The sequence below is a fragment of the Alligator sinensis genome, unplaced genomic scaffold (assembly GCF_000455745.1).
Source record: "Alligator sinensis unplaced genomic scaffold, ASM45574v1 scaffold104_1, whole genome shotgun sequence".
Lineage (NCBI taxonomy): Eukaryota > Metazoa > Chordata > Crocodylia > Alligatoridae > Alligator > Alligator sinensis.
Genome location: NW_005841867.1, coordinates 1,549,742 through 1,568,259, shown reverse-complemented (window position 1 = coordinate 1,568,259; position 18,518 = coordinate 1,549,742). Strand labels below are relative to the sequence as shown.

General features: G+C 43.8%; 1 protein-coding gene across 1 annotated transcript in view; it reads right to left on the bottom strand.

Moving 5' to 3' along the window:
• The window catches only part of NKX3-2 (NK3 homeobox 2), a 14,612-nt gene extending 3,447 nt beyond the window's left edge, over positions 1 to 11,165 (bottom strand). Inside the window, exon 1 of the mRNA XM_006016784.2 lies at positions 11,127 to 11,165. Coding sequence (XP_006016846.1) covers positions 11,127 to 11,165 — 39 coding nt within the window. The remainder of the gene's footprint in view (positions 1 to 11,126) is intronic.
• Positions 11,166 to 18,518: the final 7,353 nt, after the last annotated feature.

The following is an 18,518-nucleotide window of genomic DNA, read 5'->3' as shown; positions in this document are numbered from 1 at the left end:
GGCGCAGGGCCGGGCCGGGCCGGGCCGCGCGGCTCTCCTCCGCCGCGCGCTGCCTTTCCCTCGCAGAGATCAATTGCTTCCTCCGCCTCCCCCCGCCTCTGACTCCAGCTGCTCGCGCCGGCCCCGGGTGCTCCCAAGCCCGCGCTCTCCGACAGCCCCGGGGGAGCGCGGCAGCACGAGCTGGAAGGAGGGGAAGGCAATAAAGAGAGATTTACAGGGCGCGGCGGCGGAGAGGTCAGGGGCTAGAGTACGGATGCCCGGGAAGTGGCCGTTTCCCCAGCTCCCCAATCCATCAGCGAGCCCCCTCTCCCCCCATTTCACCACGGCAAACGAGTGCTTCGTTCCCCTCCAGGTGGCTTGCAGATAAAAACCCATCCATCAGCCGTGCTTCTAGCCCAGGTTTTGTTCAGCTTTGGGATAGCCGCGATTCTCGATTCCTTTTCACACTCCCCCCCGCCTTTGGTATTTTTTAAATTAATTATTATGATTATTCCCCGTTGCAAGGCATACTTTTAAGCCAAACCTGCGCGATCCCTTCTTTAAAGCTCACGCCAAGAGCTAGGCGAGACGGGCTTTGCCATTTTGCGGCGCTGGGAGCACGCGGGCGGGAGCGACAGACGGGCCCCGGGCCCCACCTAGAGGCACGTCGGGGGCACTGCCTCGCTCCCTCCTGTCTGGGGTGCTGCTCTTGAAACAGCTCCTCTGAAAACCATCTTGAGCCCGAGCATTAATTTAAACACGACTGTAGTTCAGGAAGACGACAGCAATGGACAGCGAAGTCTGAGCACTAGCTGAGGTAGTGTTAGCGCTTTTGAAATCGGTTTTGAACAGTGGTAGACAGTTGGGGTATTGAATTTAGTGCCTGGCAGACTGGAGGTAACAAGTGTAGGACTCAAAGTGCTATAGGGACAAACTATTGGTGTTCAAATTCGAGGTAGGCCAGGGGCCTGGGAAAGAGCATTCTTTCCCAGTTAGTTCTTTTATTCCATTAATCTTAAAGGCTTTTAAGCATGTTCCTTCTGGGTCCTTATTTCAGGTGACTAGACCCTGTCTTATGCTGTGGTTCACCCTACTGGGGCAGGGGAAGAAAACAAGCAGTCTCAGAATAGGCAAGCTACCCTCTGTTTTGGGCAAAAGGACAGGAGGAGATGCAGGTTGGCACTGGGCAAAGTATATAACTCTCCAACCGCAATGCAAGTAAAGCAAAAAGTATCTGGCTAAATGTTAGCATGTTAGGATGAATGAGCCATCTGGGTAAAGTGTGGGGTGGCCCAATTTACATGCATGCATTTGAGGAGCTCTCAGTCACCTCTATTGGGAAGTGCACCTATTGCCGAATAGGAAAAATATCAACAACTCAGCAGCAGGGCTTGGAGCCAGACAGTTGGCTTGTGAATATTCTAGGCTCCACAAAGATACTCATCTGCCAACCAGGGACCTATGTGTGTATTCACCGCTGTGCCCCACTCCTTTTCTGCATTGCTTTCTTTTATATAGCAGATACTGTGATACTTATAACTAAGAGAGTGTCTCATTATATGTTTGTACAGCACCTAATGCTGACAAAACAGCTTTTGGCTTCAGTGGAGGTAGGGTGGGGTCCTTCATATTAAGAGAGGTGTTTGTGTAGCTTTTTAAAATGGGACTGAAACTTTTTTTTTCCTTTTTAAACTTAAAAGAATCCTTGTATGTTGGAAATCCCATCAGGCATCAGCATGAGAAGATGTACCTGAAAATGACCTGCCTGTTTTCATTGTGTAAGCTGAGTGAAATGTAACACATAAAAAAGAAACATATATTAGATTTTTAATATTCTATTGAAAAATAATACGATGCTATGGGTATCACAGGGAAAATTACTTTATTTATAAGTGGCGCTAGATCATCCGTTCTGTGGAAATAGGGTCCTCTGTGTAGGGTAATAAAAACCATTGTAGAGTTTCCAGGCATTGCTCCCTTGGGGAACAGAATTTCCTTACCTGGGGTTCCCTAACTTTAGTGTTTTTCCTAAGATCTGTGCAGTTTTCAGGAGTGCCACAAGCCAGGCCGTTCTTTGGGTTTTACTCCAACTTCTGTACTATTGCTCTGTCCCCCTGAAGTGCTTTCCCAGTTCCTGCCGAAGCATAACTGCAACTGAAATGTGCTGCAAACTGCTTTCCCTCTAGTTGAGGCTCTGTTGGTAGCACTTTCGAAGTGTGCTCTCAGGAAATATTCATTTTGGTAAGATTTCTGCTGGACATTAACTGTCCTCCAAAACTTTGACCCTGATTGGCCCATGGTACAAATAATCCCTATATAAGGCTTTTTCATCCCCTGTGATAAGGGATGATTTCACCCATGGTTCTCATCTGGGCTATGCTTCTGTAAGGTTCTGCAACATGTGCAATTTAAAGGATTTTGGACACAGTGCTAAGTTTTCAAGAAAGCAGCTGTCAACTTCTTCTGAATATTACTTGGCTACTCTAAAAAACCCCATTTGATTAAGTGAGCTTGGGCTCATGGAAGCTTGTGCTGTATGCTTCTGTATACATACGTACTTTGGTTAGTCTACAAGGTAGAAATCAACCAACTACTATCTGCATTCTACTTTTTGAAAATCATGTTTTTAATTGAAAATTAGGCTAAAAGGCATGGGGATTGTAGTATGTGCATTTTAGGGAATTTGCACCAAAGTTTTCTTGCTTGTATTTGAGTTGGTCTACTCATGTAAATAAAGACCTCAATATTGGGGTTCCAATATTATTTTTACAAAACCTAGGACTGTGTGTTACTGCCACTGATGTTAACATTAAAGAGTTTGTTGACCTCAGCCAGGCCCCTTACAGAAAGATTTGTATGCGTCTTAGAATAAATTTAAATGAAGCAAGTATTTTATTTTATTATTAAGCCTAGAAAATACATAAGTATGATATTGAAATTAGAAGTTTAAACTTATCAACTGCTGAAAATACACCCACTAAATTAATGTTGGAAGGTTTTAATAGCACAAGAGTGATCTGGTTCTCTTCTCATTTCCCTTATATGGGGAAAAAGCCCATGTTCCTTTAAGACTGGGAGACTCAAATACAAACATTCCTATAGAAGTTTACAACCATACTGAAAGAAATGCCTGAATCTTGCTGTTTGTGTGCAGGGTGACACTCTTTGGCCTGTTTAAATGCTCAAAGCCACTGCTGCTGGAAAATAAAATAAAACTCATTTTTGTAACCTCATCTTTGGAGTAAAAAGTGGAGTCGTGGCATTCAAAACATTAAGAAAAATAAAAACTTACAGTGTCAGTGCTTTTCAAATGGCATCACAGTAAATCTCCCTTAATACCCCTCCTACTGCAAGTCCTTAAAGAGAGGCAGACAAAGAAAAAAATATCTGAATAACTCAGAAAAAATAGAGATGAACATTTATTTCTATAATGCAGTGCCAGAAGAATGCGACTGGGTATGTACACATATAGGGTCCTATTCTGCAACCTATGCTCAAGGAAAACTCTTATTTCAAGTCAGTCTGTTCCTTGTGTTTCCTGACTTATTGCTCGATTCCTCAATGCTGGACTGAATTAATTTATCTTCTGATATACTTGCCTATTATACTTGGGCACTGCAGGTACAGACAGAACAATTTTTGCCTGATCTGGCCATAGAAAGCAGTTTATAGCCATAACCAAACAAAAGTGCATGGGTGCAGGCAGCTTCAAAAATGGTTAATTGTGTGAAAATCTGACCCCTCATGGTACAGTTATCAGATGAAGACATTTCAAAACGTAATGTCTTCTGTAACTTGTGTATGCAAAGCTCCCAGCCTGTGCCTGTTTCTGGAATGGGAGGGGGGTAAGGGAGCAGAGGGAGCTCAGACAGGTTTTTTCAGCCCCCACCCCGCAAAGGGTGGGGCAGGTGTGTTAAGAGTGCACCTCGAGGTGGGAGGGCTCCAATCCACCCACCGCACCCTTCAGCACTAGCTGGGGAGCCCCAAGAATGAGCTCCTTCAGCTGTCTTTCTCCCCACCTCAGTCTGAAAATAGCCACCACTGGCAGAGAGCCTGGCCATTGCTATGGGAACCTTGCTGCAGGCTCTCAGCCCACAACTAGATTCCCCTTCTCCCTGAAACTAACAGGGAACTTCTGTTTGGTCTGGGATAATGTAACTCAAAACGCTTTTCAGAAATCATCTGGCGTTACAGTTGGGAGCTGCACTTCTGTCTGCACCATACTTATACATGTTTTAGATATTTGGCTATAATTGCTGGTAAGAACAGTAAAGTACATTTTATGCAAAGGCTCAGGAACACCCAATATGAATTAAGCTTTATAGACTTTATGTGAATAAGATGTTACAATACTTAGTTCCTATACTTAACTTTTCATCCATAAGTCTGCAGCTGCTTTAAAGAATGGGTTAGTATAATGATTTCCACTTTATTGTTAGAGAAACCGTGACACAAACAGGCTAAACAACTTGTACCCAAGTCACACATCAAGTAGATTGGTGTACCAAGGCCAGGCTGGCTTTCAGTGATGGGTCTGCTCACTAAATATGTCTCTCTCACATAATTTATTAGAACATTCCATTTTTAAGTAGACAGAACTCTTTGGGAAGAGGTGGTGTTTTTTATTAGACCAATTAAAATAGGTGCAATTTTGTTTCTATTTGCAAGGTTTTGGGCCTAAATGCCCTTCTTCAGGCAAAGGAGAATTCAGAGATTGAAAAATTTATCCCAGGCAGAAATGAAACTTCATCTTGCACAGGGTAACTGAGAGATGGTAGAGTTCCCCTGGGTGCAAAAGTCCATTTGTAAAAAGCTGCTCTGCGAGTGTGCAAATTTAGTTAAGACAAAGCTGAAGCAGGCTGATTAGCTGAAGGTGTCAGATGACAAGCAGGGTGTTGAATTTAGTTTCTTCCTTGTTCAGTTGTGAAGTTTTCATTTCAAAATGGCTAATGACCATATCTTCCATGTTTCAGGGATATATTTCCATGTTTTAGTTCTTAATGCATACACAGTATGTTAAAGGGAATAAATCAGTCACCTGCAAGGGTCTTATGCTATCCAAAATATTCATAGTAGAGCCTCATCCTCCAGTCTTTAATTGAGTATTAGGTAGTAGTATCTTTCACCTGTAACAGTGGTGGTTGGGTTAGCTATGTCAGTGGGAGTTTAGTAGGGTGAACATATGTCCCGGTTTGGCCAGGACAATCTTGGATTTTAGAGGCCATCCCAACATCCTGGCTGGTTGGTGAAAATAAAAGCAAAAGGCCCAGATTGGTGCCACCCTGCCCATACTGCCTGGCCCAGCTCCTCCTCAACAGTGGCTAGAGGCAGGGGGCAGGCTGGGCTGGGCATTGTTCCTCTTGCCTGGGGCAGGGCGGGGGCAGAGGGGGAGAGTGCTTAGGCTGCTCATATTTGTGCGTGCATGCGTGTGTGTGTGTGTGTGTGTGTGTGTGTGTGTGTGTGTGTGTGTGTGTGTGTGTGTGTGTGTGTGTGTGGTGCCCTGGGTGAACTTGTATTTTGGTGCCCTCCTAAGCAGTGGGTGGAGGCAGTGGGAGTGGGCTGGTTTGAACACCACTACTCTTACCTGGGGTGGGGATTGGCCAGGGTGGGGGGGCACAGTGTCTTCAATTTTCTTAAAAATAATATGGTCACCCTAGAGTTTAATCTCATGGGATAATGACTTAACTGGTCCTTACTTTATTTTACTCCATATATAACAAGTGTCATAATACTGGACTGGTATTCCACTATGGTAACAAAGTGCCTAAGGTTAGCTGCTACAAAGTTCAGTGTTATGGTGCCTAAAACTTCCATGCTGGGCTTGAAGAGCAATGCATTGGATTTAGTTAATGAGGAAATGTGTCTGTCTGACCAATAAAGTAAGCTACTACACTGCGCACAACATAGGCTCCTATATGGCTACCATCTTCATCACCTCTGCGGGAAATCAGTTCTTGGCGTCCCGAGAGACATGGGACAGGGAAACCTCAGGGACCTGATGTGGGGCACTGGGGAAGATCTGGAGGGCCCAGTAAGGGCTGGTCATGCCTCTTACCTCTCAGCAGAAACTTTGGCAGCAGCGGGGGAGCAGCAAAAGCAGCAGACATGCTTTAGATTGTGTGCTTGATGCACATAGTTGAACACACCGCAGCTTCTGGTATAACTGGAAGCTCAGCACTGGCTTGTGGAAAAAGGCTGGTGCAGCAGGGACAGCCAGCAGCAGGAACAGGGCTGCAGGGTTACTATGAGCCCAGCATCCTGTGGGCAGTCCCTGCGCTGGAGGGAGAGCACACTTGAAACCGGGGCACTCGGAAGAGTACCCGGCAGAAGGTGGCCAGTATTTTGGACAGGTGACGGGGAGTCACCATGACCAGGAGTGGACAAGAGATGGACTGAGGGTAGAGGATTGGAGCTCAAATCTAAGTTAAGGGACCAGAAGGTCCAAGCGTTTTATGTTTTTCATTGTTGCTTCTTTATCCATTTGGCCGGACTATTTGACAATGGGGAAAGCCCTGTCTGGGGTGGACTTACTTATTGTCTAAATGTGAGTTAAGGACCATGTAAGAATTGGCAGAAGGGCCAAAGTAAACCTGACGGAGAGTCAAGCCCTGAGGCTCTAAAACCTTACTTGGATATTTTGACAACCCTGACTGGGTGTCAGGTGTACAGAATGTATTTCTTTTACTTTCTCTTGTTTTACAATCAGTTTTTCACTTTGGAAACACCTGGTTGGTGTATGGATGGGGTGAAGGGGAGGCAGGAGCCCTGTGAGAGAAATCCATGGACCCACTAGAGTAGCACCAGTGACATTGGGAGCCTTCTACTTATCCGATAAGATCAAGACATGGCAGGAAAGAACAGAAGAGTGGCTTGCAGATGTGGGTACATGTTCTGGCCAAGCTGTCTTCACATAAGACCAAGTACTAAAGAGCTCTGGCTCCTGTGCCTGATGGTATCGAATGCACTTGCAGCGTTGGATACAACCTTCAATTGGAGAGGAGTAATTGGAGCTGTTGGAGTGTCATGCCATATTGCCCGGCAATGTCAACAGATGGAGTATCAGCACTTCATGGCCATTCATATTAAAAAGGTGCTGAAAAGTCAAGTTATCTGAACTGGAAACATTTTTACAGCAGTTACTACTTGGAGCCAATGTTTGGGTTTTATAGTTTGGCTCATTTACTAGGTTCCATATATGTAGTGGCTGTTTATTTCCTTTAACTACACATCGTTTTGTTTGACCCATGAGATAGTAAGCATTTATTCAATCTTCACAAATTAATTGGTGTCTCTCCTCTACTCAGATCATGTGCCAGAGTTACTGTAACTGTCTTCGAATATTAACAACCACAAGGCAAGTTGTCTACAGAGATTATGGATATTGTTCATCTCTTTCTTTTAAAAAGAGACAGAAAAAAAAAAGATTTTAAGTATGCAAATGATGCATGACTACACATCCAAACAATCACTTCTTACAACAATGTCTACTCTTGTATTCTTTCCTAAATTACCTGTATTTGTTACCCTCATTGAATTTTGTTTTACTCTGTATGATAAAGAAGCCTACTCATGGCTGGTCACTGTGGCAGGCCAGTAGCGGGTGCTCCTGCGTTGAGCCACCCACCTCGCTGCGCCCAACCACCTTCCAGGCTCTGAGTGCCTCCCTGGGGGTGCCTCACATCTGGCTGACCCCCTTCCTGGAGCACACCCACTAGCCTGGGGTAAAAACTGCCACCACCCAGGGCTGGGCTTGATTCTGGCTCTGTACACACTGGGAAACACAGGCCTAGTAGCCCTCGAGGGTACTTGACTCACTTCAAGCACTTGGGGGTGCTTCTCTCAGTCAGAAGCACAAGTAGTGGTCTCCCTTAGTCAGCCGAACCAAGGGGACCCCAAGGCATAATCTAGACCCACACACAATAAGTTTCCCATGCTAGGTACAAAGGAGAACTTTATTGGTTACAAGGGGTAGGGTTAGAATAGGGTACAGGGTAGAGCAATATCAGAGAAATCCCATAGAGCAAACTGGCATGGCTGGTAGCCTTTGATCATGCCTCTGAGTTACTACAAGCTGTATATCTAGTTAGATCTCAGGTGGCTTACTCACAAGTATCATCCAGAGGCAGGTGGAGATTCCCCTCTGTCTGGTTCCTTGATCATAAGTTTTGAGAGAGAGAGCATGTTTCAGACGGTTCAGCTCTTCTCTCTCTCTCTCTGAGTCTTCCTCATAGCTGCTGCCTCCTCCTCCTGGGCAGTCCTTAACTTATATAGCCCTTATGACATCATTTATCTGGTCCAACGGAGGCCAGCACCTGTTGGCTGTCAGCCAACCAATTTGAAATGCATTACTAGTTGCTGGGCAGACTGGTAGTTTCTAGCAGACTAGTAGTTTCTAGGGTCACACACAACCCACCCTGTTGCATGAACAGCCTTAGGTGAGCCATCAGGCTTGCCTACTTACACTCTGGGCGATCCCACGCAGTCCTTCTAGTGCCTCATGCACCCACTCTATGTGGCAATGGTCCTTACACCTAAACACTAGGTTGACTGTAGCCACTAGACCCTCTCCAGGCAACTGGCTCTTACTAATGCTTTTTTTGGCTGGCTTATGTGCAGCTCTTCAGGCCCACCTCAGCTGATCCTACTCTGCATGTCCTGATGCAGTCCTTCAGACTTGCTTCAGCAAGCCCCATTCTACACCTGTTACACATAGCTCTTCAGGCCCGCCTTGGTGAACCCTACTCTGTGCAGGCCTCTCTACATATTCCTGCTCCCCTTCCTGGGGCCACTTTCTACCCCCTCACTGGGGCCAACTCTATGCCCCGTTCTTGGGACTTGGGGTCTTATACCTCCAGGGGCTCAGGTTCCGCTCTGTAGGCAGGCCTGGCCCCATTGTCTGTTCTATAACCACTGAGTAATGTGGCTGGGGTTATAAGGCACCCCTACCTGCCTTTCACTGGGGAGGCAACTGGCCTGGTATTTCTGGGGAGCTGCTCCGCCATAGGCAGCCCCACCAAGCCATCCTTTCCCAGCAGGGTGCAGTTTCAAGTCATACCCAGGGCCAGGAGCCTCCTGCCATCCCCATAGCTCCTGCCCTTACCTCTAAGGTGTTCCTGTGCAGCTGCTCTGCCAGGTAGTGCCTTTCTAGCTGCCAGCAGCAGACTACTGGCTCGGGCCTGAGAAAACATGGAGTCCGCTCAGCCCTCCCCTCCAATCAGCTGGCTCTCCTGTGGTCATGTAATCCCCTCATCAGGCCTGGCCTGCATCTGCAAGATGTCTTACTGCCTGCTCTGGCCCTTAAGGTGACAGGCACCAAAGGTGCTCTGTCACACCCTGGATTTAAAGTTTTCTGGATAAGGGTACTCTTCTATTATCTTTTTTATGGTGACCAGTGGAGCCCATACTTAACTGGGTTCTCTGGTCACAACTGAAATAAAAATAATAATGATCTATGTAATTTTTAACCTGGAGGAGGATTCTCTTGGCCACTTTGAGGCAGGCCACATTCACTTCACTTTGCCAGACCCTCTGTCCACTGACCAAATTGCATTACTCATTTCCTTGCTCTACTTGTGCTCTGCTGGCACTAAGCTTGCTCTCTGCACAGATCCTGGCTCTACAGGCCTTAATCACCTTAAGGCACTAAATTGTGGCCCTCTTGGACTTAATTATGCCTTAAGGGCTCTAATCATGGTCTCTATTGTCCCCCATAGCTGCACCTTTGCCTCCAATTCTGTCTGGCTTTGTGGGCATTGACCAGTCTCTGACCCCTCTGCTTGCTGTCCACCCTCTAGGCCCCTGCCCTTCCAAGGCTCAAACACAAAGTCCTACTTAGGCACACCCTCGCTGTGATTTCCACCCCATCCATACAGCCACAATCCAGTCCTCCTATTACTTATACACAAAATACAAACATAAACCATCAGTCTCTAATATGACCGATGTCTCTACATGCTGCAAGCCACTCCGGTGGCCACATGCTCCAGTCTCTACATGCTGCAAGCCACTCTCTAAGCTTTCAGCTTCCCTGAAGCTACTCCTGCAGGTAGGAGATCCTCACCATCAAGGGATCAGAGCTAGACTGACTGCTCTGGCCCAGGGTTGAGCTTTTATCTCTGTGAGCACCTCCCCTTTCAGGTATCTCCCTTGAGCTAAGTGAGCTGCCTGATTCTCTCCGCTGCAGCTTGCACAGATGAGCTGCCTATTCAGTTGCTGGCCTAAGCTCAGCCTCCCCCCATCAAAATGCAGCTCTCAACTGTTACTCTCCCATCTTAAAGTAACAAGGGCCTTGGCGCCTTGTTATACTAGGCATATGCTAAAAAAGAGAGGTCTTGACTCTTCAGGACAATTGGACCATTCTAATAATGCTGGAATGACTAGTCATACAGGTGGACCCAAGGTTTGCTATGGTTGCCTGGGAAAAAAATAAGCTCTCCATGTCTGTCCTGGAAGACTCAAGCAAAAAAAACTCACAGCAAGATACATGTATGTGGTTAGGACAGAAGACGGCAGAGGAACCTAACTAGATTAACAGTGCATCTGAAGTAGTTCCAGATGGGAGTTTTATGACTTTCTGAGTTATGGATTTTTGTGGTACAGATTAGGGAAGTGGGAAATGCAGTGTGCCAGTTGAATGGCCTTGTTTTCATAAAGCTGATTTAAAAAATAACTATTTTTCTGTTTCAGTCTCAATTTGAGATTTGACTTTTGGTCTAAAACAGTGACATTTTATATTGTGGTATGTAGATAGCTGGTCTTCTGCCAGTAAATACTGCAACCAACTATCCTTTCATATTTCTGGAGGGTTCTTGAAGTAACTATATTTCTTTCATACAGTATCCACTTTCTACAACATACTTGTTTCAAAGGAATGCCTTTTGAGAAAAAATAAGCAGTAGGATGCGTTAACACAATCCCAGTGATCTTCTGCCATCGATATGCTCCATTATCAGAGGATATGAATCTTGGCAAAATAGAAGTTTTATCCTTAACAGCTCCAAGCCATTGACTGCAATGTGGTCTTCCTTTGGATACAGAACAAACTTTTGCCTGGCCTCACCTCTTGTACTATCTTTATGATTACCTCAATGAAAACAACCCATGTATATGGTTACATTCATTCAGAGTAGATAATACTCCATACATACTAGTTGACTGACTATATCAATACCAGTTTTTTTACACATTTTCGCATGTTATTATAGAAAAGTGTGGTAGACTGTAGTAGCATAACTAGATGTGGGAGATTGGGGCACTAGCTCATGGTGCTGACCTAGAGGGTCCCCTCCACCTTGTCCTGCTGTGTGCTCTCTCTTTTTTGTGCTGCTTTTCTTGCCACTAAATTCACAGCTTGCAGCAGTTGATGGTGACGGGAATCAGTGGCTGGGGTCAAGCTTGCAAGTTTCCTGTTGCTGCCCCAGCCCTTTCTACTCCCTCCTTCCCTCTTGCCTCTGATTTTGCTGCTTGTGGCAGTTGGTGGTGATAGGAAATGCCAACAAGGATAAAGGGTGGCAGTTGCTGTAGGGTGTGTGAGAGCAAGAAAGCAGCCCTTGGTACAGAGCAGGGAGGGTTGGAGCAGATGGCTTGGGTGTTGCAGAGAAACAATTCAAGAGGAAAAGGAGCAGGGTAGAAAAGGGAGGTTGCTAGCTTAGGGTACAAACTGTACTAGTTACACTATTGATGCTATGTGGTATAAAATGAATCATTTAAGCATTACTAGCATTTGGTGTAGAGACAGTTGAACTAAGCTTAGTTTTTGCAAGCTTCATTGTATTACTGGTTTCTTTTACTACTGTTTCAAACATATTGTTCATGACACGATTTTTAGTTTAGTTGTTACAGTGATATTATAATGTACTATTTTTTCAGTATTTTAATGGCTTAAACTAGTAACTAGACACAGAAAAGCCTAAATGCTATGACATATTTGTGCATGGAATAGTAAATGCACTAAATATTCAAGAGTATTAAAGAGCCTTCTCCTGTTTTAGAATCATAAACAAAGCTATTTATATGAGATTTTTCCCCTAACTGTTGGCCTTGACAACTATTTCTAGATTCCAGTAATCAAGCAGGGTCTTTTATCACCAATAGGAAAGGTTCATCAGATTAAATTATGTCTTGCAGTTGTGCTTATATAACCCTATTGTTTATATATTATGCCCTCATTGAAGTCATGTATCTTCTTTAGTCTTCTGTTAAAGTGAGTGAGTGCTTGCAGGATCTGAGTCCTAATTTGTGCTGAAATTATAAACCAATTCAATTTCACATATCTGTCTGCCTATTCATTTACAGCTTCCTAATGCATAATATCTGAGTGACTTCATCTGAGTCCCTGAAACTTCCAAGTGACCTTAGTATGAACTGAATCAGACATTTACAGTGATTCTATGTGCAAATGGACAGTTAGATGCATTGTACTGAATTGTATATAGTAATTATAGTTGTTAAAATTCTGGAGATATTTAAGTATACTATTAATAATTATGATATAATATTTCTAATGTTAAATCAATACAATGATATGTTCTGTTTTTGAAGAGTGGATAATAGATTGTTCTGAATGCACTGATATAATAACAGTAGTACTGCATATTTATTAGCTTATAGAATGGTGATAAAGCACAAAATGACATAAAAAAGCTTTTTAAAAATATTTTTTCCTCGCATTTGATTTAACTTTAAAATGGGATGAATAATGGGAAAAATTCTGTTTCACCTGTGAATTTTCCTTCATGTCAGATAGTTTTCATTATGGGCATGTCACATCTCTGTGGCAGCTGGAACTATACCAGGTCTTCACTTTAAACTTGGAATTAGGATTGTCTGCTTGAGAGGTATAGTTTTGAAGAGTTCTTCCTAAACTGAAAAATAATACCTAATTAAAAATTTAAACTCAAACCATCTGCAACAGAGCCTTGACTTGAACTTTACGATTTTCCTGGAGAAATAAATACACTATTGTTTTTCAAACTCCTTACCAAACAAACAATAACCGGAGAAAACAGCAACAACTACAAACCAAGAAATAATGGGGTCCTTGAAGGGAGGTTTAAGCTGTCTGACAGAGAGGCTTTTACAAAGAAAATTAGATGGTAAAGTTAGACAGAATTTTCACTGTTTTCTTGGTTCCCTTCAAAGCAGACAGTCTACGAAGTGGCATGTAGTAAGTAGTAAATTGTCCCTAGGAAGAAGATTGAATTTATCCATGTAAAATTGAAAAGTAACTTAAAGGCTACTGGAGTACACTGTGCCATAACACCCTTTTACTAAATGTTGCATTAACAGGAATATAGAGTTAAGACACAGAGACAGCATGGATGGAATACCTTGTTTTAACTAACAGACTTCCTTATAGATGTGTATCTTCTTTTGCAAAATGGCTGATTTTATCAGAGTGCATAGTAATGAAGTGAGTTGGATTTAAGGCTTTGAATGTCTCGGCTGTACTCATTTTTTCCTCTATGGGTTCTGCCCAGATCTAGCATCCACTTCTACTTCCTTAGGAATTTTGGAATCAACCAGTAGGTCAACTAGTTGCCATTTCCTAACATAGGAGGAAGATGAGTGGTTTTAAAGATGGAGGCCTGTTTATAGAACTACCATGTTTTACATAATGCTTTTTAGAAATTGTGTCAAGATTCAAATCATCCTTTGATAGGTGGTGAGAAAATACTTTTAGTTGGGAAAGGAAGAGTCCTATCAGTTGTGAAGCTGATAGATGATTCTGTTAGGACTTGTCCATAAATCTAGGTCACGACATAAGGAGAAAGCATTTATCACCGTTATTGCAGAAAATGACATACTTCTCAAATAGAGAGAAATGAATATGGCTCCTCCAGCAAACATATACATATTTAGTAAATTATCTAGCAATTTTTGCTTGTAAGGCTGAAACGATCAGAGCTAAACATCCTTTACTGTTTATATGACCAATAAACTTTATCACTATATTTGTTTTTTACTGTATTAATTGTGAACCTATGCACCACATTTGTATAGATTCATGATCTGATTTAGCACTATATTTGTATTTGATTATGTTAAGGAATAATGTTTTTATAATGGTTGGCTCTATTTTATTATTATATTTGCATTTCTGTTATTTTTGTTTAAATTTATATTATGGTTGTATATCTGTTATGTTGTTTTTGGGAGCATGGCTTCCAGCCAGAATCCTTAATAGATAAAGGATTGAATTGAAATCTAGGTCAGGATAGGAACCTGCATATTTCCAGAGGACTCATAAGACTAGTAATCTTAGGAATCTATCATAAATGTCTTACTGCATACAAATGTCTTCCTGCATTTGGTGACTTGCCTTTTCAAAAAGTGTTGACCTTGAGCCCCATGATTAAGCTATTTTGTAAACCTACTAGACTGTCATCTGCTTTCACTGACTTTACCATGATATGTCTTTGTAATTAGCGTCTCAAACTAAAGTTATACTAAGACATCACCTATACATTTCCTCAGGGGTGCTAGGAGGGTTTCTGTTATTTTCTTAGGACTGATTGTAATTTAATAGATTGCATTGACATTAGGGCTGGAAGGGACCTCACAAGATCATCTTGTCCAGCCCCCTGCCCAAAGGGCAGGAAGTCAACTGGGGTCAGATGACCCTAGCAAGATAATCATTCAAATGCATCTTGAACGTGTCCAGAGTAGGTGCTTGCACCACTTCTGCGGAGAGTCTGTTCCAGACTCTGGAGACTCGGGAGGTAAAGAGGTTTTCCTTATGTCTAGTCTAAAATGGTCTTCCAGCAGTTTGTGACCATTGGACTTTGTTTTCCCTTGGGGTGTCCTGGTAAACAGATATTCTCCCAGATCCTAATGTACACCTCTAATATACTTATAGATTGCCACCAAGTTCCCCCTGAGCTTACACTTTTCCAATCTGAAGAGTCCCATGCCTCTTAGCGTCTCCTCATAAGGCCTGCTCTCTTGACCTCTGACCATGTGCGTAGCTCTCCTCTAGACCCTCTCAAGCTTCTCTACATCCTTTTTAAAGTGTGGAGCCCAGAACTGGATGCAGTACTCCAGCTGTGGCATCACCAAGGCCGAGTAAAGTGGAAGAATGACATCTTGGGTCTTGCTTGAGATGCATCAGTAGATACACATCAGGATTTTATTTGCTGTTCCAGCTGTGGCATTGCACTGGTGGCTCATATTCATCTTGTGGTCAATCACAATCCCCAAGTCTCTTTTGGTCCTGGTGCTAGTGAGTGGAGCACTACCGAGCCTATAGGTATGATATGGGTGCTTTCTCCTGAGGTGGAGCACCTTGTATTTCTCTATGGGGAATGTCATCAGGTTTTGATCCTCCCACCTTGCAAGCCTATCCAGGTTGGCCGGAATCCTCAGCCTATCCATAGTTTGGTGTCATCTGCAAACTTAGCCAGTCCACTTCTGACACCCAAATCCAGATCATTAATAAATATATTAAAGAGTACTGGTCTGAGTACTGAACCCTGAGGGACGCCACTGGTCACCATACAGCATCCTGACTCGGTTCCATTGACTATCAATCTCTGGGTCTGACTATGGAGCCAATTCCCCAGCCATCGGAAGATAAGATTGTTGAGGCTGCAGTTCGCCAATTTTGCCATGAAGACATAACGGGAGACCAAATCAAAGGCTTTTTTGAAATCCAGGTAAATGACATCAACCTCCCCCCCATCCAAGTGACATGCCACCTGGTCATAGAAGGAGATGAGATTGGTCAGGCACAACCTACCTATAACAAAGCCGCATTGGCTGTCTCTCAGAAAGGCGCCTTCTGTCAGCCTGTTGTTGATGGATTCTTTGATAATTTTTTCCAAGATCTTCCCAGGGATTGAGGTCAAACTGATTGGCCGGTAGTTCCCTGGATCTTCCTTCCTTCCTTTCTTGAAGATAGGCACCACATTGGCCCTCTTTCAGTCTTCAGAAACCTCTCCTGAGAGCCAACAGTTCTCAGATATCTGTGCCAATGGTTGAGCTATGATATCGGCCAACTCTTCTATCAATCTTGGGTGCTTTCCATCAGGGGCCACTGACTTATGGGTGTCCAGCCTCTCAAGGCTTAGAAAGTCCTCAATAATGTTGGCTTATGGTTACCTGTACCCTCGTAGTCCTTTGTCCTGCCAGCCAGGTTGATCCTTTTGGACTGGTGAGAAACCGATGAAAAGTAATCAATGAGGAGATTAGCTTTTTCCTGGGTGTCAGTTATCAGCTGCTCCATTTGATTCAGTGGGGGTCCAGTGTTGCTCTTGTTTTTCTTTCAACTTCCTACGTATCTGAAGAAGGACTTTTTATTGGCCTTGATTCCCATAGCTAGCTTGAGCTTGGTTTCGGCCTTGGCTTTTCTGCTCTGCTCCCTACAGGTGTGGGCCAGTGATGCATAATCCTCCTTAGAGGTATTTCCCGCCTTCCAACCCCTATAGGCTTCTCTTTTAAGATTAAGGAAGTCTATGAGCTCTCTATTTAGCCAAGTGGGTTTCCTGGCCCTTTTATTACCTTTCCTGTGGGCCAAAATGGACTTCCCTTGTGCTTTTAGGATTGCATTCTTAAGGAGTGGCCACTCATCCTGGACTCCCTTCCCTGTCAGATCATGGTCTTTCAGGGCCTCAACAACTAACCTCCTGAGCTTGTGAAAGTCAGCTTTCCTAAAGTCAAGAATTTGTGGATTGCTAACTGATTTGCCAGTTTTGCAATGGATTAGGAAGGTGATCAACTCATGATCACCGTCACTGAGCTTCCCTTCAAACCTCAGGTTGCTCACTAGATCATCCCCTTTGGCCAGACCAGATCTAGCAGCACCTCGCCTCGTGTCAGCCCATGAACTTCTTGAGTCAGTCAGAGCTCGTCAATGCAGTTGAGGAAGCTACGTGACTGATCAGATTTGGCTGAATGCTCCTCCCATGAGATGTCAGGGTGGTTGAAATCACCCATGACAACCATGCACTGAGAGTGTGCAGCTTCTGTTAGTTCCCTAGAGAATTCATGGTCAAGCTCTTCCTCCTGGTTAGGAGATCTATACTAGACTCCTACAGTAATATCCCCTTCACCACATTCTCCCCGTATTCTAACCTAGAGGGTTTCAAGTCACCCTCCTTGAGTGCCAGTGTCAGCGAGTAGGGAAGCGTACTGCTGCTTGACATAGAGAGCTACACCCCCACCTTGTTTATTCACCATGCTCCTGGCATTAGTGTACAGGCAGCTGAGCCTGCCATTGGAAGCCCTAGGCTTCTTTGTACACTTAGGAGAGTCTCGTCCATGGGCTGGGTAGAAGTAAGTTTGATTGTATTTCCTGACCTGCTGATTATGTTCTTGTCTCTTCCTGGGCTTGTTCCAATGGTTGTTCGCTTGTCCCTCAGTGATCTTAGTTTAAAGCTCTGTTGAGCAGGTCAGCCAATTCAGTTGAAAAAATCTTCTTTGCCATTGGGATGAGGTGGATGGAGGCCATCTCTTCCCAGCAGACAATTCCTTCTTCTTTGCTTCCTAACTGATAGATTAGGCTGCAATGGACACTGGCTCAGGATAGATCACAAATCCATTGTGCTTTGTGTGTATTGGGAGTCCGAGAGGAGTTTCCAGTTGCATCAAAATCAGGTATGAGAACTAGGGGTTAATAATCTTTAATAAGATCTTTAATAAGATAATCAATGTGGCTTTTTTCCATCGTAGTCTTTTTTACCATCTTTATTCTCAGGGCCTGAGGAAAGTAGGCATACAGAAGGTTTAGTTTACTTCTGAAACAAATGGACCACAGACTACTTTTGGGTACTTAATCCTTATACAGTACCTTTCTTGGATGCAATTCAGTTCCTCAGTTGGCTTGCAGTGTGGCTTGTGCAATGAAAGACTAGCTGCCCTTGGTTCTGAGTGTGTTTTGCAGGAGAAGCTGTCCCTAATATTTTTCTTGGTTAGAACCCTGAGGGCTTATGCTTTGGACTTAAGGCTACTTCTCCAAGCAACGCAGATGGTTTTTTGCCATCTTAGTGTTTATATACACACTATATTTCTGAAGAATCACCTGTTAAAGAGAGGAGTGAGCTTGATGATCCATAGATGGAGACCAGTTATATAGCATCTATCCACTCTGGGCCATATCCTCATTCAGGCGGCACGTGTGCATCCAGACATATTCTCCACCTACACGGAGTCTGGTATCTGAACTGATGAACAGCTTCTTCATTAACTTTGCTGGCTGTTTAATAATATTAACCAAGAACTGCTAATACTTCATCTTGATCAACATCTTTACGTACTGACGTGCAGCAATTGCTGGCAGCAAGCAAAGCAAGAAGTATGTGCGGTATCCACACATGAGAGCAATTAGCTTAGCAGTTGAGTCAGATTTTATCTTAGGAGAAATATGCTAATGTTTGGAATAATACACTATCTTCTTCAGTCCCTCTTTTGAAATAAAGATTGTCTAGGATGATAACTTAAAGGCTGGATTTTTCTGAGGATTGTAATTGGCCCTTTAACTTGTTTGCTCAAAGCCATGTGTCCAGAGGCTTTTAGAGACTGCTGTTGGTCCCTGTGTAAAATGA